Raw genomic sequence first — 26,887 nt, forward strand, 5'->3', positions numbered from 1 at the left:
AGTCGGTTAAGCGTCCGACTTCAGCCAGGTCACGATCTCGCGGTCCGTGAGTTCGAGCCCCGCGTCTGGGCTCTGGGCTGATCTCTGCTTCCGATTCTGTGTCTCCCTCTCTCTCTGCCCCTCCCCCGTTCATGCTCTGTCTCTCTCTGTCCCAAAAATAAATAAAAAACGTTGAAAAAAAAATTAAAAAAAAAAAAGGGGGGGTAGTAAAATGCCCATTACATTACATTTAGATTTTTAATCATTTTAAGCTTAACTATAGTGGCATTAAGTGTCACCCTCCTCCCCAGACCCAACCTGCCCCACATACCTGGAGTCACTGGCATGCCCAGTGGACACCATTCCAGCCCAGTTGCCCCGACTCAGAATGCTCTACTGCACCCATCCACCTGGACTAGAACCTCATGGGTGGGCATCCCAAAGAGTATCCAAAAGGAATGCTATTAAAGAGAGGCTCTGGGGAGGTTGGCAGCTTCCCCACAGGACCATGGCCATGCACGGGCTGGCCAGAACAAGGAGACTATGCCTTGAGGCTGGCAGTCACCCAAAGAGCTTCAGGAGGTACAGTGACTATCACTTAAGGTGTGTTCACCTCTGATTCCAGTGCCCATGCAGATCCAAGGGTGCTTGAAGGGTCAATGGCAGAGATGCTGTTTGCAGCCTTTGGCAGGCCCCTATTGGTGAACTACAGTGCAAGCCTTCAGGATTTGGGAGTAAGGCCTGCCATCATCTACAGATAATTACACTCCTTTTGAGAAACAGCTCTTAGCCCACTACTGAGTCTTAGGAGAGACTGAACACTGAACTATGGCCACCAAATTACCATGAGCTGCCCATCACCTGAGCTGCCCATCATGAACTGGGTGCCATCTGACCCACCAAGCCACAACACTGGGCATGCACAGCAGCACTTCATCATCAAATGGATGATGTCATTGGGCCTGATCAGGCCCTGAAGACAAGTAAGTTACATGAAGAAGTGGCCCAAATGCCCATGGTTCCCACTCCTGCTACACTGCCTTCTCTCCCAGCCTGCACCTATGGCCTAACATGGGGAGTTTCCTATGACAGAGAAAGAGAAGATGTGGGCCTGGTTTACAGATGGGTCTGCTTGACCACCTGAAAATGGACAGCAAGAGCACGAAAGGTCCTGTCTGGGGCATCCCTGAAAGACAATGGTGAAAGGAAACCCTTCGAGTGTGTGGAACTCTTAGCAGAGCACCTGGTTGTGCACTTTGCTCAGAAAGAGAAATGGCCAGATGTGCCATTACCAATTCATAGGCTTGGCTGGATGGTCAGGGACTTGGAAGGAACATGACTGAAACATTGGTAACAAACTTGGGGAAAGAGGTGTGTGGACAGACCTTCCTGAATAAGCAAAAGAAGGAGAAGGAGAAGAAGGGGAAGGAGAAGAAACGTGTGTCCAATGTGAACGCTCACAAAAGGGTGACCTCAGCAGAGGAGGATTTCAATCATCAAATGGATAGGATGATCCATTCTCTGGATACCAGTCAGCCTCTTTGCCCAGCCACCCCTGTCACTGACCAATGGACTCATGAACAAAGTGGCCATGGTGGCAGGGGTGAAGGTTACATATAGATTCAGCAAAATGGACTTCTACTCACCAAACTGACTTGGAGATGGTCATCACTGAGTGCCCAATCTGCCAGCAGCTGAGGCCAACATGGAATGCCAACATTGCACCACTATACAGGAGTAATGTCCAGCTACCTGGAGGCAGATTGATTCCACTGGACTCCTTCTACCGTAGAAGGGGTACTGTCTAGTCCTTACTGGAATAGGCACTTACTCTGGATACAGATTGCCTTCCCTGCACACAATGCTCCTGCCAAAATTACCATCCGTGGAATTACAGAATGTCTTATCCACTATCATGTATTCTACACAGCATCGCTTCTGATTAAGAAACTCACTTTATAGGGGCGCCTGGGTGGCTCAGTCGGTTAAGCATCCGACTTCGGCTCAGGTCATGATCTCGCAGTCTGTGAGTTCGAGCCCCACGTCAGGCTCTGTGCTGACAGCTCAGAGCCTGGAGCCTGTTTCAGATTCTGCGTCTCTCTCTCTCTCTCTGACCCTCCCCTGTTCATGCTGTCTCTCCGTCTCAAAAATAAATAAACGTTAAAAAAATTTTTTTTTAATAAAAAAAAAAAGAAACTCACTTTACAGCAAAAGAACTACAGGAATGAGTCCATGCTCATGGAATTCACTGATCTTACCATGTTTCCCATCATCCTGAAACAACTAGCTTCACAGAATTTTTTTTTTCTTGATAGAGAGAGAGGGAGAGAGAGGGAGAGAGAGAGAGATAGAGAGAATCTTAAGCAGGTTCAATGCCCAGTACAGGGCCTGATGCAGGGCTCAGTCTTACAACTGTGAGATCATGACCTGAGCCGAAATCAAGAGTCGGACACTTAATCAGATGCTTAACTGACTGAACCACCCAGGCGCCTGGACAGAATGATAGAATAGACTTTTGAAGACTCAATTACAGTGTCAGCTAAGTGGCAGTATCTTGCAGGGCTGAGGCAAGATTCTCCAGAAGATTGTATACTCTCTGAATCAGCATCCAATGCATGGTGCTATTTTTCCAATAGCCAGAAGCCATAGGTCCAGGAACTGAGGGATGTAAACTGAAATAGCACCACTCCCATTACCTTAGTCACCCACTAGCAAAATTTCTGATTCCTATTCCCACAACCTCATGCTTTGCTGGCCTGAAGGTCTTGAAACACAGAGGGAGAAAGGCTTCCACTAGGAGACACAATGATTCTATTGAACTGGAGGTTAAGACTGCCACTCAGCCACTTTGGTCTCTTCATGCCTCTGAATCAATAAGCAAAGAAGGCTGGTTGGGGTGATTTACCCTGACTACCAAGGGCAAATTGGACTACTACTCCACAATGGAAGTAAGGAAGAATATACAGGAGATCCCTTAGGGCCTCTCCTAGTGTTACCATGCCTTGTGATCAAGGTTAGTGTAAAACTATAATGACCCAATTAATAGGCAGGATTATTAATGGCCCAGACCCTTCGGGAATAAAGGGTTAGGTTTACCCACCAGGTAAGGAACAAAAATTAGCTGAAGTGCTTGGTAAAGGCACAGGGATACAGAGGAGTAGTGGAAGAAGGTAACTATAAATACTAGCTACGACCACATGATCAGTTAAATGAAGACTATAATAGTCATGAATATTTCCTCCTTATTTTACTATGAATACATTTGTGTCTGTCTTTGTTTTCTTTCCTCCCTTACATTATTATCATGTAACATAAGATGTACCAATTTTTGTTATAGGATTTAAGTATGGCCAATTCTACATCATAGTGTTTAAGTTACATGGTTTCAAGGAGAAAAGTAAACATCACTCAAGGACTTCCCTCCTCCTCTAGGGAAGGAGTTAGTGCCTTTTTGGTCTTACAAAGGTTGTATCATGCTAGACAGAATCATGACCTTGTTACTGTCCTTATTTGGCATTTATTTATGGCTTAAAGATGTATATGGGTGCCAAATTGACAAGGGGTGGGCTTAGGATGGTTAATTTTATGTGTCAACCTGACTAATCATCGGGAGTCTATATTAAACATTATTTCTGGGTATGTCTGTAAAGAAATTTCCAGGTCAGAGCAGCATTTCCACTCAATCGGTGGCTTCCAAAGCATATTGTCCCCACCCTGTGTGTGGGCATCATCCAACCCACTGAGGGCCTGAATAGAAACAACAGAAAGCAGAGGAAGGAGGAATTCAACCCTTTTTCTTTGCCTTGCTGTCTGAGCTGGAACATCTCATCACATCTCCTGCTCTCAGACTGGGATTTTTATCATTGGCTCCCCTGTTCTCAGGCCTTCAGACTCACGCCACATTACACCATCAGCTTTTCTGGGTCTCCAGCTTGCAGATGGCCAATCATGGGACTTTTCAGCCTCCATAATAACATGACCTGGCTTCACGTACTAACTTCATAGATATCTGCAGCGCACACTGACAAACCCATCATGTGTTTGTCCTTGCCTCACACACCAAAAAGGATGACAAAGAAACAAAAGGGCCAGAATGTGGTATGCCCCATCGCCGAGAAGCCCATTGGGGAGCCCACACCTCAGCAGAACTCCTCAGGAGTCAGGTTGTGAGTAAAAAGTGACCTCAAAAGAGCCTCCACAGGCCTCCCCAGCATTCTAGAAGGTTCACAGATGTTCTGCTGTGGTTCCACTTCCATCAGCTGTGGTTCATGCCTTTGTCTGCATGGCCTATGTGGATGTGTGCAGGGTGCCAGGACACCAGGGCAGAACCATGTCTCTATGTACACAATAAGACACTCACACACAGAAACTCAAAGCACACACAACACTCAAGCACCAACCCCTATAAAAACCTCACAGTGAAGCTTTTAGCCCCACACACATGGATACACACCCCCTCAGGCCACAGACTCAGCTGTGCCTGTTCAGGCACACAGTCAGAGACAGGGACTGTAGCTCCCCAGCACACAACACAATCAACCGTACCCGCCTGATATTGAAGAGTCAGCCCAGTGTGCTCCAGTCACCGAAGTGCTACCAGCCAGGTTCTTAGGCTTGGGAGGTCAAGTGGAGTGGACAGATAGTGACTACAGAGTGAAAGTCCATGGTAGACACTATCCAGTGTGTGAGTGTTATGTGGCTCCACTGAGTCCAGATACACAGGGGATGTGTACCCCCACTGCATGTCCCAGCTACATGCCAGTCCCCTGTTCCTGCAGACAAAGCTCCCAGTGGTGCCAAAACCATCAGCCCTGGGGATCTGGCAGTCAGAACACCTCCCTCCAGACTGGGCCCTTGTGATGACCCTGAGGTAGCCCAGGAGTCCCTGTGCCTGACTGACCCACTGTCTATGTCCACACTGGGGAGAAGGACCCCTAATGCAGGTCAGAGTAGGGTTGCCAGAGAGGGCCTTCCTGCTCCAGCAGCAGAACAAGACTGTGGAGCAGCCTCCAAACCAGGTCTGCCTGACTTTGCCCACCTGGCCTTCCCAGGACTTGGAACAACCAGATACACTGAGCTTGTATGGGCAGAGGGGCCTTATGGTCACCCAGATGACACAGCACAAATCCCTATCTTAGACTCGGGGAACTGAGAGGTGGGCCCAGACTGAATCCCCATCACTTCCCGTCACCCAGGTCTCCTTCAGAACTTGGGTGGGCACCCTCACCCAGATGCTGCTATCACCCTCTAACCATGACCTCCAGGGAGGTGACAGCATCCTGGCCTAAACCAGCCCATTCCTCCAGCCACTCACAGCTGCTCAGTGCCCAAGTCGCAGCTTCTGCTCCTGCCACCAGCTAGGAGTGTGGTGCAAGGTGCCAGTGTGCACCTCCAGCTATGGGTTTTGCCTGTCCTCCATACTCTACAGCACTGGCCTGAGTGCTTGTCATTCATTCATTGTATTCATTCCTGGCCCCAGACTCAGAGCACATGTGGGGAAGGGAGAGCCACTCCTGCCAGGACTGAGGAAACATCGTGGAGAAAACTGTGAGGACTAACTGGGGACTTCAGTACAACCCCAGATGGCTCTAGAACCCCACCTCCCTGTGTTGCCTTCCCCTGACCCTGACCCAGGTGAAGCCCTGTCATCTCACCAGCATGGTGGCTACTGAGTGGCTTGTGAAAGGCAAATCTGATCATGTCTGTGCCCCCAAACCTTCAGATCTCCCTACTGCTCTTAGGACAATCCCTCAGGAGCCTCTGTAACATGTACCCCGCTGCACTCTCCCTTTGGTTGCTGCAGCCCAGCCACATGGGTCCTCTTGAGAATAGGAGAGTAGGGGACAAGGAATCTGATCGGTTTCAAGGACAATCAGATGTCAAAGGTAGGGAATTCTCTCTAAACTGACTTACCAGGATTCTTGCTGCAACTAGACTAGGCAGGCTTAAGACAGGGCCCAAGCATGAGGCCTAGTTAAAAAGAGAGCTAAAGGGAGCCTGACCAAAGTTTGGTTAAGGAGTCTTCTTCAAGGAATCAATCACCCCAGAAAACGCCCTAGTTAAGCTGCCTCCTCTCCTTGGTGCTGATCCTACATAGCCCCCAGGGGGTCAGCATGCGTTTCTTCTCCAAAGTCTGGGCATTCTATCCATAGTCAGTTGGATTTGTCTGCTCAAGTTGGCCACACAAGCCTTCTTTCTGGTTGTCTTCTTCATGAATCTACCTACTTTTGCATTTCGCTATACAGCAGCCTCTTCCCAGTTTTTGGCAGCACTGAATACTCTCCCACTGAGATGAAGAAGACATGATGCTAGTTCTCCATGGCGGGAATCCCCTGCCCCCATGAGTCCAGCAGGATATTCAGCAATCCAAACTTTGTTTTGTATATTTTTGTGGCTTATGAAGAGTGTAATTGTGGATTCCAGGACTTTTATTCTCAATGTTGGATTGAGGCATTGGGCCAGGTTTTCTTCGACATGTTGACGACGCTGGTGGAGGCAGATAAGGGGGTGGGGGGGGGGTGGGGGGGAACAGAGCTCTCCCACGAAGGTGTTGGGGTTGGGGAGGGCGAGGGACTCACCGCCATCCTTCCTCCAGCGCGCAGACCCTTCCTGCACCGCCGCTGCTGGAGCTCCCAGACCCCGTGTCAGAGAGGGAGAGAGGGGTCTCGCTTGACAGGTAACCCGGACAAACGCCCCATGAGTGGAAGACAAGGAGACTGAGGCCTGAAGGTGACAAAAATGCCCCAAGGTCACGCCGCTAGTATTGGTGGAGCTCGGGACTCAATGACCCAAGCGCTTTTGGGGGGGAGCAAAGAGGAGCAAACACTTTGCGACAGCAGCAACCACACGGCATCCCAACAGGCGCATGCGCTAGACCACACCACACCCTCGCAGAGTTAGCCCAGTGGGGCGGGGCCTCGGTCCGCGCCGACTCAGGGCGGGCAGGGTGGGCTTCTTCGAAATCTCGCGATTTCGAGGCTGTGGTGTTATGCCTCAGGTCGCGTGGGCCAAATGGCAGGATAAGGGGCGGGGACAATGAGGGACCCTCCTAGGAACCTCTGCGTAAGAGCGGAGCGAGCCTCGTACGGGAGGGCGCAGGAGGTGGGCCGCACCGCCTCAACTGTCGTAAAAGGGGGCGGGACGCGCCGCGTTCGAGATGGTCGTAAAATGGGCGGGATGCGTCTCACTCGGGCCTGACGCAGAGGAGGCGCGGGTTGCTCCGGCCGGCGGCTGGCTGGGCGCGACCACCATGGAGCGCTACGGTGGCGCCTTCGAAGAGGCGGTAGATGGGGCCCGGCAGCAGGAGCGGCACTACCAGCTGCTATCTGCATTACAGAGCCTAGTTAAAGAGCTTCCCAGGTGCGCGGCCGCGGGGTGGGGCGGAGCGGGCGGCTGAGGCGGCCCTGGGTCCCGCCCGCGCTCACCGCGTCCCTCTGCCCGCAGCTCTTTCCAGCAGCGCCTGTCCTACACCACGCTCAGCGACCTGGCCCTGGCGCTTCTTGACGGCACCGTGTTCGAGATCGTGCAGGGGCTGCTGGAGATCCAGCACCTCACCGAGAAGAGCCTGTACAATCAGCGCCTGCGGCTACAGAATGAGCACCGAGGTGCGCGGGGGAGGCGGGACGACGAACGCTTCTCCTCCGGGAGTTTAGCTCTCGGTGTCTGTGTAGGCCGAGTCCTTCCCTGGGTGTCGCTCGGATGAAGACCCTAAAATTGACCAGGTCAAGCGCGCGGAGACCCCTAGCCCTTTTTTGGTGACAAAAAGGTCAAGGCAATTTAATTTTGTCAGTTGCACGACCCCGCATCAATATAACATCGACACTCCCTGCCCAGACTTAGCCTTGTCTCCACCCTCGTCCACGCAAGATGGCCCAAGGCCTTCCTGTGTGGTCAGTCCGTGGGCGGATCCTGGTGGTGGCGGTCAGCGGTAGCGGCTGACTACCCTCGGTGATGCTCCAAAGTGTTGACAGTTCTTCCGTGCTTTAGGGTCAGTTCCCCTTCCAGCGGCGCAGAGCCCCACACCACCCCTGCCCCCTCACCCGCACTATGCCCTGTGTCACCCTTTGGAACCAAAAACTTCTTCACTCGAGCCACACCCTCAGCCCTTGGCTCCTCCCAGGAGTACCCACTCGGGGGTCTCCGGAGCCCCTTCCTGCAAGGTATGCTGGGCAGCACTCCCTGCCCCCATGAGATTTCCTACCTTTGTTATTGTATTTTTACCAAACTTACTTATTAAAAAAAAAAAAAAAGGTTAAAATATTTAGTAAAGTTGGAAGAATAATGTATACCTGTATCCCCTCCAGGTAGTTTCAATAATTAACATTTTGCCGAAGTTCTTAATACCTCTAAATATATATGCAACACCATAGGGTTTCACCCTGGATCTTCAGCATTCCTCTAGACTGGGGTTTTCTAACACAGCACTGTTTGTGGCTGAACAAGTCTTAATGGTGAGACAGTGTCTTGTGCATTGCAGGATGTTTAGCAGCATCCGTGGCTTTTACCCATTAGATGACAGTGCCATATTCCTCCAGTGACCGCCAAAAATGTCTCCAGACATCATTGGGGGTCAACTTTGGCCCAGGATTGAGAACCAGTGCCCTAGAACAAGAACACTCCAACATGACCAGGGACAGCATCCTGAGAATTAAATCATTCCAGGGTGTCTTCTGACCTTCAGTCCACAGTCACATTACCCAACTTGTCACAAACTGTCTCTGTAAGGACAGTGTAGGTTTATGCATTGCATTTGGTTACTTTGGTCTCTGCTCCTGGAATAGTCTCAAAACATTTACTATGGCATTGACTTTTTGAAGAGAATGTCCCCATGCTGGGTCTGTCAGATTGCTTCCTCATGCTGTCATTTAACCATTTCTCCACCCTGTTTCCTGTAAACTGGACAGCAGTTGCAGACCCAATGATATGCAACTTAAACGTTTATGGCAGAAATTAGCATTTCTCTCAGAAATCGACATTGGATTTTGTTGAATCCCTTCTTCTAGATCTATTGACATGATCATGCGGCTTTTTGGTTACTATGGTGAATTACACTGATGTTTTTAATTCCTGGCATAAATCCTAGTTGGTCAGGATGTATTATCCTTTTTGTCTATGTTGGATTTGATTTGCTAAAATCTTGTTAAGAATTAAGGCTGGCTTCATAGGATGAGTTGGGAAGCGTTCTCTTCAGGTTTTTAAGTTTTTATAGAATTGGTGTTACATTTTCCCTGCTGTTGGAGTGGTTGTCTTTGTAAACATTTCCACTGAGGCGTAAAATGCATACAGTCAAAAATCCAAAGTACATAGCTCATTATTCTTTATAATGCTCAAATTGGGCCACATACAGTCAGTGGGAGAGCTCTTGGGCTGGCTCCTGTGTTCCTTTGATGTGTCCCCATCATTCTTGGAGCACTTCCTTGCTTTCTGGTACAGGAAGGTGTTTAGGCTCATCTTTTCTTGTCTTTCCCTGCCTCAGTCTGTTTCCAGCTTCAGCAGCCTCCCATCAGGATGGACCTTTCCCTTTGGCCACCCAAAAGCTTTCCCACTCCTGCCTGTGGTTGAGTCTCTACCAAATGCAGGCAGTGATGGTCACTTACTCTTGCTGTCAGTAAGTAGTTCTCATTCTCATGTGGGCGACCTTTGTTTATCCACAGAGATTACTAGTTCAGGGAGTGAATAAAGCACTCCGAATAATAAAGGGGGGGGGGGCAGGGAGGGCAGCAGTTTCTCCAGAGTCCTGGTTCCTTTTCGTGAAGATTTTTTGATAATCCTCTAGACACCTTGCTACTTGTGCTTCAGAAGTTTTGGACAGGTTTTGATGCCACCAGCAACGGGTGAGCACCCTGTGACTTTCTGCTTTTCCTTCCCTCTGACTCAGCAGGTGGTGGTGATTGGCTGCCATTGCTTTCCTTGGTCACTGCTAAAGCCAGGCAGTGGCCACAGCTCTCGTCTCACCCAGTGGAAGCTGGATGTTGTCCTGAGATTTGCAGCAATGTTTGATAAACAAAGTGAAGGAGATAACGTGTTCCTGCATTTATCTATTTATTTCCTCCCATCCTGCCTCCACGTGGTGTAAACATTAACCAGGGAGCATCTTGCTTGTCCTTGTGTGTATGCAGGTGTCTCAAGGGTGGTTCTTGGTTTCACACTCATTTAATGTGATAAATGCCATTGTTGAGGTGTACACAGAATGCCAAGAAACAGGAGATTGGTAAGGTTCGGGGCACAGCAGGTGCCAAACCACTGGCTAAGAGGTATCTGCCTAAGACCTAGTGTTGGGTTTGTTTCCTTATGGCCGAGGACCCCTCCTTACAGGAGAGATCTAGCCACTTGACATGGGTCTAGGATCTATGCTGTATAGTTTTGTACATTCTGTTTTGTGATTGGTTTCTTTCCATCCCATGATACCTTTCTCCTCAGTCCAGTCCTATCAGACTAGACAACTTTGCTTATGTTTATGGTATGATTTAGTGGCAACTGTAGGAGCTTTCCTCAGTGGCCTTGGTGAACTCCTCTCCAAGTAACATAGACACCCCCGGCCCCCAGTAGAGGACCTCTAATGGCTCATCTCATCCTTGGGCCCATCCTACTCCCTCTGGGAGTGGTGGATGGGGTGGGGCAGGTCTGCCCACCCTGACGGGCAGCTCTGAGGGAGGGACACAACCATGCCTCTGGAAGCAGAGACCATGCCATGCTTTGGCACAATGACTCCTCATCCTCCTTTTCCCAGACCTTTGCCTGGGTGGTCTCCTGGACATCTCTGTATATATCACATGGGTGATGGGCAGCTCACACCCAGGAATGCTGGCCTGTGGCCATCTGAACCTAGAAGCCTCCAGACCGCAGTCTCCCACTCCTGTTGGTCTTCTGACCCCGGGCTATAGCCCTGGCCCCACCCCTACGCCAGCCTGCCCTCGCTCACCCTCCTCTGTTGCATTCTTGCACCGAGTCCCCTCGATCCTCGCTGCTAGAGAATGGCCCTGCCCTGGTTGAGGGAAAGACTGAGTGGGCTAGGGGATTGGGCATCCCCCAGAACTCCATCCAGCTGCTAGTGCAGGGCTTCGGGCAGGCTGGGTCATCAGGCAGGGCTTCATGTCTGCGCCTTGTCCTGGCTGCCCCATGGTGGGACAGCCAGGGCAGGTGCTGAGGCAAGAGGTGTTCCCTGACCCCCTCCCATCTCACCTCCCACCACCTACCTGACTTCTCTGGTCTCATCTCCTCCTAGTGCTCAGGCAGGCGCTGCGGCAAAAGCACCAGGAAGCCCAGCAGGCCTGCCGACCCCACAACTTGCCCGTGCTCCAGGCAACTCAGCAGCGTGAGCTGGAGGTAGGGGTGTGGGCAGGGTGACTGGGCCATGGTGGAGGGGGCCCAGGGTGGAATGGGAGCTGCTGTCTCCTCTGGGCCTCAGCTTGGGTGGTCCACTAGAGACCTGATGAGCCCCAGTATGGCTCTTCGCTGTGGGGGTTGGGATGTGGCAGAACTGGGTAAGAGCATATGATTCCCTGCTCCCTGGGGCTGCAGCTGCTTGTGGCCCGGGCCTGTGCAGGGCAGGTGCTGAGTGGGAGGCCGTTGTGCCCCAAGGCTTTAGAGGTGCAAGGGCAATGGTGGGATTATGAGGCCTGTCCTGTTCCCAGATTGCTCAGGACAACCAAGAGACCCATATGTAACCGAGAAGCCATGGGTGGTAGGAGTGCATGGAGGGATTTGTGCAGGGTCCCAGACAGCCCCGAGCCAGGGCATACAGGGAAGAGGTGCTGAGCTGGGGTTGGCTGGCAGTCCCAATGGGGAGGGAACATATGCAAAGGCACAGAGGTGGTTGGCAACTTGATAGTAAGCAGAGGTGGATCTGGCATCTGGCCAGCTCATGGTGGTCCTGAGCGGTCATTGCTGGGCAAAGTCTGGCACAGCAAAGGAGGGACACCTGGCCGGAGGTCCTGGAAGGGAGAACATTTGGGGTGGGGCAGCCGAACTTTTCTCCAGGGTTCAGTGTGGCCGAGGAGGGAGCAACCTGGTGCAATAAGGGCACCATCGGTGGCCTTGGAATGATTGGGAAGGGGGCGGGGGGCGCTAAAGGAAGTGGCAAGCCACCAGTGTATGTTTGAGGCATTGATGGGCAGGGGGCTAAGCCCCTGAGCCGCCCTCACCGTGCAGGCAGTGGAACACCGGATTCGTGAGGAGCAGCGGGCAATGGACCAGAAGATTGTCCTAGAGCTAGACCGGAAGGTGGCAGACCAGCAGAGCACACTGGAGAAGGCAGGGGTTGCTGGCTTCTATGTGACCACCAACCCACAGGTCAGTGCCTCAGGTCTGCCCTGGTGCAGCCCAGGGGATGCTGGTTCCCAAAGGTCCAATTCCCTCTGGGGTTTTATCATTGGTCACTGGGGAGCCAGGCCCAGGGTGTGTAGACGGAGGGGAGGAGGGAGAAATTAGTAAGGCAAGTCCCACTGCCTCTGCCTCCCCTTCCCCAGGCCTGCTACTCACAGGACCCTCATCTCCTCCCTACATACATCTCCGTGTGCACCAAGCCTGGACAACTGCAGCCTTGTTGGGGGTGGCATCCCCACTTTTTCCCCTTTCTGGCAAGCCATGGGCAGGATTCACTGGAAGTCAGTCCCATGGGTTCATTGCTTGGCACTCTTAGGCCCTGGTAGCTGCCTGTGGGCCTTTGGGAAAAGGAGGCTTCTGCCTGGGGCTCTTGCCAGTGTAGGAGAGTCTAGGTGTCATGCTGGCCTCACAGCAGCCCTTCTGCATCTCAGGAGCTGACACTGCAGATGAACCTATTGGAACTCATCCGGAAGCTGCAGCAGAGGGGCTGCCAGGCGGGGAAGACAGCTCTATGACCAGATGGGGTCCCTGCCAGTTACCTGCTGCCCATCATAGCTGAGAAGACAGCCCTGTTCCTCAGTTGCTACAGGCAGCAGAAAGCTGAATGGAACCTGGCCACCACCTTCCCAGCTGCCTGCAGGAGGAGTCAACCCTCTGAGGAGAGGCCAGATGGGACTCTGGCTGCACCTGCCATCCACCTTTGCTTTTGTCCAAAGCTAGGATGGTATGGTAAAGGGAAGAGTGGGCCTATCCTGCTCATCGGATGCCTCAGAGCTGAGCACAGTAGGGCTGGAGGTCCTAGCACCTTCTCACTCCACTGGGCGCACCCACTCTCTGCCATGCTTCAGGCTTCATGCTTGTTCTGGTCTCAGCCCTTCCCTTGGCAGATGCAGCCCAAGTCAGTGGGAGAGGCTCCAAGGCCCAAGCCCTCTGAGGCCCAGAGAAATAAAGGTGCCACAGTGTGGCCTGCACGTGGCTTATATGACAGCTCTGTGGTATCTGCCATGACTGGGGCCCTCACCTGGTAGCTCCATGGCGTATGGAGGAGCCAGCAGATGCCCCCACTCCCCATGTCAGAGGTTCCTCCCAGGGGCACCCCCTCTGGAGCTCCCTCATGGAGCTGCAGGCCAGCCATACCACCTTTCCCCCAGGGCACTAAGACTATATCTAGTCTGCTCTGGGGCTGAGGACTAGAGGGAGGAGGCAGCTTTGAGTCAGCTCTGGTCACAACACTAGGAGCCTGATGGGTCATTAGGACAACTGGGGCGAAGGGCACCGAGCAGCAAGTGTCGGGGTGGGGGGGGGGGAAGTCCAGGGTGGGGAAGCAGCAAGCCCACCCCAGGAGCATCCTGTCTGCATTGGTCTGTGCCCAGGGGCGCTGCTATCTGTCATCTTGGGGTGGGAGTGTCTAGCACCCTACATAGCCAAATCTGTGATACAGCCTGAAGGAAGGATTGGTGGGTCCACTCCACCCATGGTGGGCCTCACTCCCAGGGACACATGGTGCCAGAGAGGCAGAGCCATCAGAACCATTCTGTCTTTGATGCTGACCCCACAGGACTTGAGGGGGAAAAGCGTTGCAAGAAAGAAGTTGAGGGCTGCAGAAATAGTGGTTTATTGACCAGGCCAGCTTCCCCACTGGTGACTACCCGAGGGGCTCAGGGTATGGGCTGGATGAACTCTGTCAGAAGGTGGTCCTTTGGGTCCAAGGTCATGGGGTTGTGCCCACTTATTGAAGGGCAGTCCTTGACAGTTCCCAGTGGCTCTGGCAAGCATCAGACATGGTCTAGGTGCCCATGTCCTGGGCAGAGGCCAGAGGGGCACCGAGGCCCGACTTCCAGTGGATCTCATAGTCTTGGGCATAAAAAGGTGAATCCACGTGAAGTTTTTGGTTGGGCTATAAATGTGGCATTGGCCTGGGAGGCCACAGCCCAGGCAAGGGAGCATCTGAAGGCCAAGTCTGAAGGTGGGTGGTGGTGCCCCACGAGCACTAGGCTGGACGGTGAAAGAGGCTGCCTGTGCGGAGCCTCCGCTTGAGCTCCTGCCACAGCAGCTGCCTCTCCCGCCAGGCACCCTTCATGACACCACTGTTCTCCAGGGCGCGGCGGGACAGGTAGGGCAGCACTTCCATCACAGGGCCATAGGGTACATACTTGTACACGGGAAAGCCCGCCTGACCTGTACACACAGAAGCAGTGAGTCCCAGTACTAGACTTCCCCACCCCTGCTCCCCTGGGAGACTCAGCTCACCTAGTGGGAAGCTGATCTGATCACACATGCCCAGTAGCTGTCCAAAGTACACCTGACGGTCAGCAGGGTGCAGGCCCAGCTCCTCCATCCTGTAGACAGACAAGATGGCAGGTGAGCCCCCAGGGCAACTTGAGCTAGCTCTGAACCCTCCACTTCCACTCCCAGATCCTTCATACACTTTAGCTTCCATCCCCTGCAGGGTGGGGCGTAGGTTTAGGCTCTGTGCTGCCCAGACCAAGCATCTGCCCTGCAAGTCCCACCTCAGGTCATGGCCACCAAGTTCCCTCCTCTCCCAGCCAGCCTCCCCCTCCCACTATGCTTGCTCCCCATGGCCCCTTCCCTCTCCCCTCTCATCTGCCCTAACCTAGTGAGGCAGGCCTGCCCCAAAGCCTGGCCTGGGTAAGCCATCAAAAGACCCTCCTCCAACCCCTTTTTGAGCCCCTCTCCTTCAGTGCCACATCCCCTCCGTCCCACCCGGTCTCTTGTCCTCCCCTTACTGGCTGCTCTGTCCCATACAGCAGCACCAGCCACTGGTGCCCGCTGAGTCTCTGAAAGTCAACCGGTCTAAACGGAGATGTGCTAGAAGTATCTAACACACATGGGATTTTGAAAACTGGAAAAAAGAATGTATTGTTTTTCTGAAATACTGAATATAGGTAATATTTTGGATATGTTGGCCTAATTGAAAGGTATTACTGAAATTAACGTCATCTCTTATATGGCCAGTAGAACATTTAGAATAGATGTGGCTCACATTTCTCTTAGTGCTGCCCAACACCTGGCCCCCAACTGTGCCCAGCACCCTCTCCTGACTTCATACCTCCCTTGTATGGTCTTAGAAAAATTTCCAAGGTTTGCAGTGTCTACTTACTGAGGATTCTTATATTTTTACCTCCAGCTCGCTGTATCCACATGTCCAGACTCAATTACCAGCGCTCTGGAATCTGCCCTCATCCTTCCACCTCCCTCCAAGGGCATGTTTAGCCTGGGTCCTCCTCACACGCACCCAGGCTGCAGGCCAGCAGTGTGCTTCCCTGTCTCCAGGGTCCCCCTCTTCTCACTGTCTCAGGCCCCTCACTCCTAGAGCATTGAGGACATCTCACCCCGGCCCTCCACATGAGGATCATCCTCCAGAGGTCCTCTCCCTCCCTTCTGTCAGAGTGGCTCCAGTGTGGGGGCCACCTACTCTAAAGCAGGCCATGGTCTCTACCATGTGGCCCCGGTCTCCAGTTTAAGTATCTCTGTCCCTCACTGGAACATGAACCCTGTGAGAGCAGGGCTGCCACCACGTTGCTGCCCACCTGACTGGCAGTGGTGGGGACATTCACACGGTTCCTGCGGAAGTGGCTGCTGACCCCTCTCCACCCACTAGGCCATGTGACTGCAGCTTCTCCCAGCAGGCAAGGTTCTCCACCTGGCTTCTGAGCTAGGCCTCCTGACTTCCTCTGGCCAAAAAGAGAAGAGCAAATGTGATGTGGGCAAAGGCTTGCCCTCTCAGGGCTTCTGGAAGCCTGAGACCACCATGTGGCAAAGCCTGCACTGGCCTATAGGAAACTAGATGTGATGCAGTCCCTTTGCTGCCCCAGCCATGAATGAAGCCATTTAGGTCCAGTCAGGCCTTAGCTGACCACAGATACAAGTCAGATCTCAGGGCAGGGCCAGCAGAAGCAGTCCCCAGCTGAGCCCAGCGAACACTGCTGGCCCACAGAACATGCTGTTGTTCAGGCCTCTTGAGTTCTGGGTTGGCTTGCCACTCAGCCAAAGCTTACACAGGCTGTCTGAGCTCCCTGATGTGGCATCAGAGACCCACACTACTTCGTCAGGGAAGGTAAGCCCAAGCTGCCGTGGGCTCCCCAGCTCCCAGTGCAGGAACACAGAACCATGTCCTGAAGGAGCCAAGCCTTCTCCATGATAGTATTTGTGGAGCGTGGCACGGGCCCTGGGGGCTATGAGAAAGGAGAGCGCACTCAGCTGGCACTTCAGACAAAGGAAGCCGCGTCCAGGGCAGGAGCCTCCCTGGCTAAGATGCCAAGAACAGGCTTATTCTCGGCAGGAAGATTCAGAAAGCAGAAGAGAGGAAGCCCTTCTGAGGGCAGGTTATACCTTTAGAACTTTCACTCTTTTCTGTCTAGCTGGTGAGTGGCCTACCTGTGACCCCTACCTAAAATGGGAGTGGTCAGGCAAAGCCTGCTGAGCTCATAACTGAAACCTAAGAAGATGCCACTTGTACATCACTGACCCTGTGGGCCTGCCACTTGTGTAGGGGTGCAGGTTCCCAAGTGCCAGGCCAGGGGCACAGGGAGGCTCTTTGTGTACATCATCTAGTGGATGATCAAGTTTCCATCACGGAGTAACAGAATATTTTTGAAGTCTAAGGGAAAACCAGGTTTTAAGATTTGCAACTTAAACCATCTGTTTTAAAAGTCAAACCAGAATTTTTTTTTTTTTCACCAAGCACAAAAGGTACCCCTGGCTCTCTGACATCCAGTCACAAGGCTGGGGCATTCAAGGCAGTAAATGAGCAGCTGGGAAGTCCCCAGGGATGGAGGGAAGAAGGTGGAGCAGTCCTGTCCAGCTAGGACTCCACTCAGCCCCTCACCAATCCCACAGAAACAGCCAGACCCTGATCCTGGCAGGAACTCTCAGGAGGGAGACTTACCACAGTCTTACTCGGCCTGGGTGGCACTGGTGGCCTCAGCACTCACATCCCCACCCTGATAGCTGCAACTGCTGTGCATTAGAAATCATGGTTTTCACTAACGGGAAAACATGCTCAGCATCACTCATCATCAGGGAAATATAAATCAAAACCACAGTGAGGCACCACCTCACACCTGTCAGAATGGCTAAAATTAACAACTCAGAAAACAACAGATGTTGGTGAGGATGTGGAGAAAGGGGAACCCTCTTGCACTGCCAGTGGGAATGCAAAGTGGTGCAGCCACTCTGGAAGACAGTATGCAGGTGCCTCAAAAAATTAAAAATAGAACTACCCTAGGGATGCCTGGGTGACTCAGTAGGTTGAGCATCTGACTCTTGATTTCAGCTGAGGTCACAATCTCAGAGTTCGTGGGATCGAGCCTGCTTGAGATTCTCTCTCCCTCTCTCCCCCCTCAATCTCAAACAAACATTTAAAAAATAGAGCTAGCTACCTACAATCCAGCAATTACACTACTATGTATTTATCCAAAGGATACAAAAATTCTGATTTGAAGGGGAACATGCACCCCAATGTTTATGGCAGCACTATCAACAATAGCCAAATTACTGAAAAAGCCCAAATGTCCAACTGACGAATGGATAAAGAAGATATGGTGTGTATGTATGTATGTATATATGTATGTATATTATATATATACACATACACACACACACAATGGACTATTACTTGGCAACCAAAAAGAATGAAATCTTGCCATTTGCAACAATGTGGATAGAACTAGAATATATTATGCTAAGCAAAATAAGTCCGAGAAAGACATATCATGATTTCACTCATAAGTGGAATTTAAGTAACAGATGAACATAGTGGAAGGTAAGAAAAAATAAGACAAAAACAGAGAGGAAAAACAGTCCATAAGAGACTCTTAAATACAGAGAACAAACTGAGGGTTGCTGGAGGGGAGTGGGTTGGGGGAATGGGCTAAATGGGTGACGGGCATTAAGGAGGACACTTGGGATGAGCACTGGGTGTCATATGTAAGTGATGAATCACTAAATTCTCCTGAAACAAGTATTATATGCTAAATAACTTGGATTTAAATAAAATTTTTAAAAAATAATAGTTTTCAGCTGCAATTTTAGGCTGCGAAAAAGCAGTGCCATCACAAGCAGAGAATGAGCACTGCTTCACCAAATGGGTGTAGAGTGACCAGAGTCAGCTTGTCAGGCAGCTGGCTGTGCCATGCCTTGGCTGTTCATTCACTGCTTCTTCTGGAAGCCCTGCTTGGCCACAATTTGGCTGCCCTGCTTTGCTCTTGGAAAAGGCGAGGGCCACCAAGGCCACTGCCACCGTGCTTCCTGTAGGGCCTCAAGCCCAGGAAGGTGGAGACTGGGGAGCAGGAGGAGTGGCTAGGACCCCTCATGTGGTGCTCCTTGGGTTAAGATAGAAAACACAAAAACATGGTGATAACACTGGAATATTTAAGAATTTACTTCATGGGGCACCTGGGTGACTTGGTTGAGTGTCCGACTTTGGCTCAGGTCATAATCTCTGTGGTTCACAAGTTCGAGCCCCGTGTCCGGCTCTGTGCTGACACCTCAGAACCTGGAGCCTGATTCAGAGTCTGTGTGTCTCCCTCTTTCTATGCCCCTCCCCCCTCTCATGCTTTCTCTCTGTCTCTCTCAAAAATTTAAAAACATTTAAAAAAATTTTTTTAAATTTACTTCACCTTATTCCTATATCAGACTTGCATGGATTCTACCAAAGTTTTGCCCCACAAGACACACACTTAAAGAGAAAACAGACTATGTTAAGTTCCAAATGCAGTTTAAAATGTTAAGAGTAACTATTTATAAATAAGATGATATGCTGGAGGCCTCCTGAGGGGATCTGACATTGCACATTGTATTTGTGCACTTCAGTAAGCTATTTAAATCACCGAATGAAATTTAATTTCTGATTTGAAATTTCAATAAGTCAGGTATTAATTTTTAAAAACCCAAGTCACTGCAAATAGCCTTTTTGCTACTGCAGTGCCAATGGCCAGCTGGACCTGGGGAGACAGGAAGCTTGCAGGACACTAAAGGTGCCACCCTAGCTCATCCCACAGACATCACCCCTAAATGCCACCACTCTGCATAGCTTCCACACCACCCATCCCAAGCCTTCCCTCACTAAGGAACACCAGACAGCTGAAGAGGGTGCCTACCTGCGCAGCGTGAAGCGAACTGTGTCCTCATTGTGAGAGGCCACCATCACTTTGGCCTTGGCATTGTGCTTCAGCTCCTCCAGGACATAATTGAGGCACCTGAAGGGAGTGCCACGTAAGCCCCAGCCTGTAGAGGCCACAAGCAGGCCCATGGCTGTCCAGCGAGCCCACTCCAAGTGTGGCCATGGTAATGGGACCAAGGCTGTACTTGTCATTCCTCAACACCTCGTAGGTAAGAAAGAAAACGTGAGCAGTACCTGGGGCTAGACATTCAAAAGGAGACTACCTGGGACACAGTGCACTCAGGACAGATGGAGCTTTGCTTCCAGAAGGGGTCCATAAGGAAACTGAAGCCTCCCTGAGCATAGAGAGTGTGAGGGTTCTGCCATCTGGCAGCAATGGTGTGTGTCCTTATGACCATTGCCAGGAACATGTGACAACTATGTCTTTGCCCGTGAGTACAGGAGACAGGGGCAAAGTGTGCTAGGAGTCACTCCTGTAATGACCTGACAGCAAACCACCAAAAGCTCACAAAGATGGGCACTCTGCTGGCTGTTGGGTTAACACTGTGGGCCGGCATGCTGACACAGGAGGATCCAAATACGTGTTACATGGAAAAGCAAGGGCACAGGACTGAATGCACAATGCCAAAGCAGATGCGGGTATACCCATGGCACACGTGGATACTCCCAGAAAGCAGGGCACTGCCGGGGAGGGAGCGGGAGCCAAGGCACTCAGAGTCTATTTGCAACACACACACACACACACACACACACACAACCTCACAAAGAAAAAGCATGGGATCTGCCTGTCCTTGCTGCAGGACAAGGTCAGCAAGACAAACACAGCAAAAGCAGATGTAGAAACAGTTGATGATCCTGGTGTGTAATTTGGAAAGCAAATGGGCTGCATGCGAGGCAGGCGGGCTGCTCAGGGCTCTCTTGTCCTAAGTGTCAACAAGAGCTGGCTGGGGGACCTGGGCCAGTTTAGTTTTGTTCAGTAGACTTTTCTGTACTAAAAATCCACCTTAAAAGTTTTTAGAAAGGGTAAAACAAAAGCTGAGGATTCAAAAAATAAATAAAAAGCAGAGAAGATAATCAGCTCTGGTCTCAGGACAGAAGTCTTCCTCCTACAGAGGCTTCTGACACACTAGGCTGCTCCACAGTCAGATAGGCGTCACGTCAGGTCAGTTCCACCACCCCTGCCCTGTTTTGTCATTCCCCTCCCCAGGAAGCCATGAGGCCCCCAGGGGCCAAGAAGGGCTGGCGCACCTGTGATACATGGCATGAGTGGCCTCGTACGTAGGGTTAATGGGGTCCTCATAGCCAATCTCCACGGCACGGGCGCGTTCCTGGGCCATATATGCACCCCGCACCAGCTTGGCCCCAAAGCACCAGCCCTCACGGCGAGCCAGCTCCACATCCAGGGTGACGTTGTCATAGGCGTCCTGTGGGACCAGGGCCAAAAGTTGCTGCTGACCAGGATGGGGCCCCCTCCAGCCTGTGTCCCCTGAGGCCCAGGTGCTCAGGGAAGCAGGGAGACAAGTGTGAGTGAGGAAGGCCCTCCAACCTCCATCTCTAAGAAATGGTGACTCCTCAGTGTGGCCTGAGGACAACTTTGTTGGGGGACAGACTAGGTGCCAGCAGCCACGGTATTCTCCGGAGTCTTCTCAGGCTGACTCAGAGCCAAGGGATGTTGCCCCATCCACCCACCCACCCACTCACCCACTTCCCCCGGCCCTAGAGCCTTGACACCCATCCCACACCATCTCCTCCAAATACCTGGCTGGTCCCAGCGCAGCCCAGCCCAGGTTTGTGCTCAGCGACCCCACCCTCAAGCACCCTAGGCTCCCTGAGGTACATGCAAGATTCTCAGCAAGTCTCTTTGTGGGAAGGGGACCAGAGATTTCATCTGATCCTCAGAGGGACCCAAACTAAAAAATGGCAGGAAATAAAAATGGCAGGAAAAAACTTACTCATGAGGCCTTCAAATTTTAGGGATTAAGGCACATGAAGCAGACTGCAAAAAGCCTCCTTCATCTTCCTTCTACCCCTTCAAAACCCTGTCTGGGATCTGAGGCCCAGAGAAGGGGCCAGTACACAGCCAGTAACAGAGTCCTGGGGCCTTTCCTCCCACTCAGAGGCTGGCACACTCAGGCAGAGGTCTCTCCCAGCACCAGCACAGGACTCAAGTGAGGGGCATCACCTGCAGACCAGTGGCGGAGGTGGGGGGCAGTAGGCAGGGGCCATACCTTGAGGTAGCACTGGTATGTGTTGAAGATGAGCGGCTTCTCTATGTTGAACTTGCGCTGCATTTCCAGTGTCAGGCGGCTGATGGCTGGCTGGAAGTAGGTCTGCTCGGCATCCACCATCAGCCGCACGCCCACCTCGGTGGCTTTCTGAGAAGTGCGGGGTGGGACAGAAGGTTTGACTGGGATCAAGTGAGACAGGTGCCCCCCACCCTCTCTGGGCACATCCCAGGGTCCTCGACCTTGGCCAGGATGTCCATTCTTTGCAGCATCCTCGTCATCTGCAGCTCTTCCTCCTCCGTGAACTGTGACAGGAGAGGCTCCAGCTGTCCTGTCTGGGGCAGCATATGGTCAGGCCACAGCAGGGCTCCAAGCTCCCACCTCTCAAAGCCACAGCTCCCTCTGCCTGAGGGCACCCACCTGCCCCCATGTGCAGGTCCTACCAATACCCCAGGACCAGCAAAGGCTACCCCATCCCCTGCCTTGGTCACATGGTACCCCAGAACCTTGCTGCCAGCCAGCACCCTCTGACTCACAGGGCTAGCCGCCCCAGGTCACACCTACACCCAAGGTGTCTGCTCCCACACAAGGGTGAGGAAGAAACCCTTGATCCATCCGATCACCCAGAAGGACTCAGCCCCTAGCAGAGAGAGGGATCGGAGAAAGAGTGGTGGCTACAAGCAGGAGAGAAAAGTTGCAGGAGACAGACAACACAGAGCGGGGACAGAGGCACCATCTCCAGACAGTGGTGGCCTTCAGGGAGCTGGCAGGTCAGCAGAAAGCTGGTGCTCAGCAGCTGGGGTGGGGGTGGGGGTGGGTTTGTGGGTGGGGAGCACCTACCCTGGAGGCCTGTGCAGCCCTGGGCCCTCTGCTAGCCCCAAATGCCCACTAACACTGCCCGGGGCACTCTCAGTGGGGCCTCAAGCATGCCCTTCCATTGGCCCTCGGTGTCTTAGCTTGGGGACTGAGCCCTCCATCAGCTGGGGCAGGATACTTGTGGAAGGCAGTATCTGTGGGATGTTTTCCCAAGGGACTTCTGCTGCTTTCCATCCCAGCTCAGGGGTGGTTTCAAACAGGGCACAAATTCCAGGCACCTCCCACAGGCAGGATGGGGCAGCTGGGTGGGGGGGGGGGGTGTCTCATTCCTCTCCCCCTGAACACAGGCTGGCCTAGTAACTAACTTTTAACAAACAGAACTGGGCATAAGTGATGCTGTGGGACATCTGGAGCTAGGTAATAATGCTTCCGCCTGGCTCTCAGGGGACACTCAACCTAGGAACCCAGCCACCACATGGTAAGGAAGCCCTGGCCCACAGCCAGCATCAACTGCTGACTGTGTGAGTGGGGACCCACAATGACCCCAGCTCCCACCACCCTCTGAGAACCGCAAGGGAGACCTTGAGCTAGAACCACCCAAGCTGAGCCCTGTCCTTCCAGAACTGTGACGTGGGATAATACGATTACTGCCATTTCAGGCCAGTAATCATATTAGGTTTGAGGTGACCTGACATGCAAGGAGAGAGGACACAGGTCTCTCTCCCCTTCTGTGGGGCACTCATGGATCTGTCCTCTTCCTCCAGACCACAGGGGTGTTACGCAGCCAGGAAGGACTCTGGTTTCATCCAGCTGCGACCCCAGCTGCTGCCTCAGGGAAAGCAACAGGGAACATTTCCCTTCTCAGCCTTGTGCCCCTGTGAGACAGGGTGAGGGGGCGAGGGGTCATCACCTGCATGTTAGGGACCACCAGGTGCTTAGAGAGCTCAGTCCTGCTGTCGATGAGGCTGCTCCAGTCCAGTAGGTCCAGAGTGCTGTGGAAGAAGCTGCATCAGCACACGGGTGCTAGGATCTGTGGGGGGGCCTAGGCCCCAACCAGCCCATTCCTTAAAAGAGCATCCCAAGCCCAACCCCCACAAAACTTACCTCAGCTTTCAGTTTCAAAGGACAGACAAAATGTTAACATCATCCTCTGTTTACAAAATGGAAACCAAAACCAGAACATTCTTGCATCAGGGTGGTGGCAGCTATAAAAACCCAGGGAGAACACCAAGAACACCACGAGCCATGTCAGGCTTGGGAAAGAGCCAAACACGGGAGGCCAGGAAGGAGGCAGACCCTGCACGTAAGGGGACAGCCTCTGCCAGTCCAGGGAACCTGGTGACCTCAGGTCCAGCCCCCAGGTCTCTCAGGATGAGGCATGGGCCCCTCCAGGATCTCAGCTGCCCTGACCCTCCACCTACCTGCCGTGTGGGTCCCAGGAAGGGCTGAGTGTAGCACCCTCATGCTAGGACCTGAATAATTCTGTGAGCAGCCCTGCCGGTTGTCGTCTAAGCTAGCCCTGGGCTAGCTGCAGCCCCAGCCCCCAGGACTCCAGACTCCCTGTCAACTCCTGCTGTATGTCTCAGGGAACAGGTCCTTCAGCATTGTCACCCCAGGCCCATGCTCTTCAGGAGGGCAATCAGGACTGGGAGAAGCCGTTGCGGCTCAGCTGGAACCATGGCTGAACCAGAGCATACACTCCCAAATTCCCAGCTAGGGGGCTACTCTTACCCAGACACGCCCAAGGTCTCCGCAGTGAACCAGCTCTCAATCTCCGTCCTGGATGCGATGCCCATCTTTGCCACACTTTCCTTGAGAAGTGAGAAGGTGGCATTCCCGTGGACGTGCCCCAGCCCCATTCACTAACATTTCCTGTTTCCCTGAACATTTGTGTTGCTCTTTTGACTTTATTACACCATTAGCAAGAACAAGATAGTTTTGGCCTGTGTTTCTGTTCCACAGACAGGTCTAGTCCTACCTGTCCCTGATGCCCCTTCCCAAACCCAAAGCCAGCACTCAGCCATGTGCAGGGCAAGTACCCCCCTCCCTAAATCCTGCCGCCCAGCATGTCCTCAACCTCTGGGAACCCACCTCAAACACTGCCTGGCGAGGTCCCCCCAGGCAGGGCTCCTTCCCAAGCCCCCACTGTGTCCACCCACTCATACCCACGAGGGCAGGGCTGTCCCACCTGTAGCACTGCCACCTCCAGCTTCATGTCCATGGCAGCCAGCCCAGCCTTCCCTTGCTCTGCAGCCATTTGGTGAAAGAATCGTCTCCACTTGGTCAGCACGTCTGAGAACTGCAGCTGCAAGTGCAGGCCTGAGGCACCGGCTCTGGCATATGCCCAGCTCCCTGCCCCCAGGGAGCATAGCTCCAGGCCCCCTCCCAGTCCTTCCTGTGTGCCTGGCTCCCAGCACCAAGGTACCAATACATGAGCTTTCACTTAATGCTCACAGCAGCCCCAAGTTCTTACAGACTGTCTCTGCAGGTGGAAGGTTCTGGCACTTACCAGAAACTGGGGTCTCCCCAATGCGGTGAGCTTGATGGCTGAGAAGCCATCATCACTGGCTCTGCCTGTCAGAAGCCACAGGAATAACCATTAGGGCTCCACAGGGGGAGTAGGAGGACCAGGAGCCTGTGCCCAGAGCGTATACCACTCAAGAGTGACAGGCATGTGACAGACTGCAAATGGCTGGCGTGGCCCCCTCTTCTTACCAGTTACCTACAACATACATGGTACTGGGTCTCCCTGACAGATGGGCCCCCAAGACCACCAGGGAGCGTGAATGATCCAGTCGCCAAAACTGATGACAGTGCAGTGGGACCAGCAGATCTCTCCCCCCTCCCCCATCCAAGCCTAGCAGGGGCTGCAGCAATGTCTGGGTGGGCTGCCTGCTCCCCAGCATGCATGCCTTACCCTCCCTAGAAGTAGTTCTAGTGACAGCTCAGCAATCTCAGGCTAAGGTGGGTGGCACCAAGGACCCCTGCTGCCCCCTGCCCCCAACAGGAGGGGACAGCCCAGCAAGGAGTCAGATATCCTGGGCTACTGGCTAACCATTTATGGGCAGAAGGACCATGTTTCTACCAAGCCCATAAATGCCCATGTACACAGCTACTCAGATACCCCACCTTGGAGGCGGGAACAGGCAACTTGGCAGGGTTTGTTGGCCACATGGGCCCAGGAATGCAGTGGGCAAAGGAGCCAGTGAGACTGGCCCATTCTGTCCCTGCCTCCATGTCCTCTCCCATGCCACTGGCACCCCAGGCTGCCCGTGGGGGGATTCACAAAACACAGAAATGCCCAGTGAAGCACAGGATGGAGCACCGAAGGCACTCAATCACACTTGCCTCTCTCCTCCCTTCCAGAAACCCATGACCCATCTTGGCTTCTGTGACCTTTGCTTCAGGCAGAGCAGGCACAGAGGTAAGGAGGCGCACCATGCTCTGGACCCTCTCTGCCTGGCATCTCCCCAGCGCTGATCTCAGAAGGCTGCTTCTGAGTACAACTCACTCCTACTCCTTCTAGCGTTCAGAAGGTACAGAGCCCACTGATGGAAGGGCTGCTGGGGCCACATGGTGGGCTGCACTGTGGCTGGGGGGATGTCCTAAAGAGTAAAGGACTCAGAGGCCCACTTAACTCACCTCCCTTGGCAGGCTCTCCACATAAGGCCAGGCAGGAGGAGTCCTCTGTGGCAACAGCACAGCCATTGGCAAACCCCAGTGCCACATGTGGTGAGGCTCAAGCCCCTGACCTATATGGGGGTGCTGCTCAGCTCACGGACAGCCTTACTGAGGTTCACATCTGGGCACTAGTATCTAGGAAGGGGCAGGAGGTGCTAGGCTCCTTGGGTAGGAGCTGTACTCAGGCGTGACCCCAGTGTGACCTAAGCCCAGCCTATCTTCCCCAGTGTCACCCATGGTCATCCCTCATGACTGTCCAAGCCCCAGGCAAGTGCTCTAGCCTGGCCTTGCTTTCACCCACTAGCATCTCTACACAAAGAGGTTGAGCCTCCCTGGCAGGTGTACAGCCGGCCCCACCTGAAGCCTCAATGCAGCGCAAGAACGTCTCCATGTGGCTGTCACACTTGGCTTCGTTGGCATAGAAGTAGGTGCGGGCACTGATGACACCATCCCTGCGGTCTCCAAAGGCCCGGTGGGCCTGGTACTGCTTCTCCCTCTTACTTGTACCTGGAGGGATGGGCACATGGCCTGAGCACACACAGGCTCTGTGCTGTGCTCTGGCTCCCACCCCACTCCAGGCAAACATGGGGCTTCCCCTGCATCCAGCAGGACCTGCCCATGGCCCACAGCCCTCTTCCCTCAGGACAGGCTCCTTAGCAGCCACAGCCCCCCTCCACTGTGCTGCCCACCACTCCCTGCTCCTATACTCAACGTTCCT

General features: G+C 53.0%; 2 protein-coding genes across 14 annotated transcripts in view; one reads left to right on the forward strand and one right to left on the reverse strand.

The window, feature by feature from the left end:
- Window positions 1-26,887, reverse strand: part of PRODH (proline dehydrogenase 1) — a 73,492-nt gene that overhangs the window by 35,375 nt on the left and 11,230 nt on the right. For 5 of the 11 annotated variants that reach the window (XR_005787056.1, XR_005787053.1, XR_005787055.1 and 2 more), the window contains exons 4-13: window positions 26,527-26,676; window positions 24,998-25,062; window positions 24,677-24,793; window positions 24,220-24,299; window positions 23,399-23,480; window positions 21,915-22,007; window positions 21,676-21,822; window positions 20,696-20,871; window positions 19,425-19,523; window positions 14,554-14,642 (exon numbers count right to left, since the gene is read on the reverse strand). Coding sequence is in view for 4 of the 11 variants with exons in the window: in XM_040464072.1 (XP_040320006.1) it covers window positions 14,294-14,642; window positions 19,425-19,523; window positions 20,696-20,871; window positions 21,676-21,822; window positions 21,915-22,007; window positions 23,399-23,480; window positions 24,220-24,299; window positions 24,677-24,793; window positions 24,998-25,062; window positions 26,527-26,676 (1,358 nt within the window). In the remaining 7 variants the exon portion in view is untranslated. Of the gene's footprint in view, window positions 1-13,894; window positions 14,643-15,854; window positions 15,999-17,212; window positions 17,284-19,424; window positions 19,524-20,695; window positions 20,872-21,675; window positions 21,823-21,914; window positions 22,008-23,398; window positions 23,481-24,219; window positions 24,300-24,676; window positions 24,794-24,997; window positions 25,063-26,526; window positions 26,677-26,887 lie in introns of those variants that run through there. The other 6 variants (XM_040464073.1, XR_005787058.1, XM_040464076.1 and 3 more) reach the window with 6 other exon arrangements.
- On the forward strand, window positions 7,117-13,290 carry DGCR6 (DiGeorge syndrome critical region gene 6). 3 transcript variants are annotated; one of them, XM_040464079.1, is made up of 5 exons: window positions 7,136-7,338; window positions 7,423-7,583; window positions 11,204-11,304; window positions 12,130-12,270; window positions 12,735-13,290. In XM_040464079.1, exons 1-5 carry the CDS (start codon window positions 7,136-7,138, stop codon window positions 12,816-12,818), a joined length of 690 nt encoding a protein of 229 aa, XP_040320013.1. In that variant the 3' UTR covers window positions 12,819-13,290. The 3 variants fall into 3 exon arrangements, with proteins under 3 accessions (XP_040320011.1, XP_040320012.1, XP_040320013.1); XM_040464077.1 differs by lacking the exons at window positions 11,204-11,304; window positions 12,130-12,270; window positions 12,735-13,290 and adding exons at window positions 7,966-8,138; window positions 9,857-10,092 and having other exon boundaries at window positions 7,117-7,338; XM_040464078.1 differs by lacking the exons at window positions 11,204-11,304; window positions 12,130-12,270; window positions 12,735-13,290 and adding exons at window positions 7,966-8,138; window positions 9,860-10,092 and having other exon boundaries at window positions 7,117-7,338.

The sequence above is a fragment of the Herpailurus yagouaroundi genome, unplaced genomic scaffold (assembly GCF_014898765.1).
Source record: "Herpailurus yagouaroundi ecotype Mexico unplaced genomic scaffold, PumYag 428, whole genome shotgun sequence".
Taxonomy (NCBI): domain Eukaryota; kingdom Metazoa; phylum Chordata; class Mammalia; order Carnivora; family Felidae; genus Herpailurus; species Herpailurus yagouaroundi.

Excerpts from the sequence above, each read along its gene's own strand:
- DGCR6 (XM_040464077.1), top strand. The coding sequence starts at position 7,136 with ATGGTCGTAAAATGGGCGGGATGCGTCTCACTCGGGCCTGACGCAGAG. Across the intron at positions 7,339-7,422 it reads CTAGTTAAAGAGCTTCCCAG|CTCTTTCCAGCAGCGCCTGT; the intron begins GTGCGCGGCCGC and ends CTCTGCCCGCAG. Across the intron at positions 8,139-9,856 it reads CCGGAGCCCCTTCCTGCAAG|CAGGTGGTGGTGATTGGCTG; the intron begins GTATGCTGGGCA and ends CCTCTGACTCAG.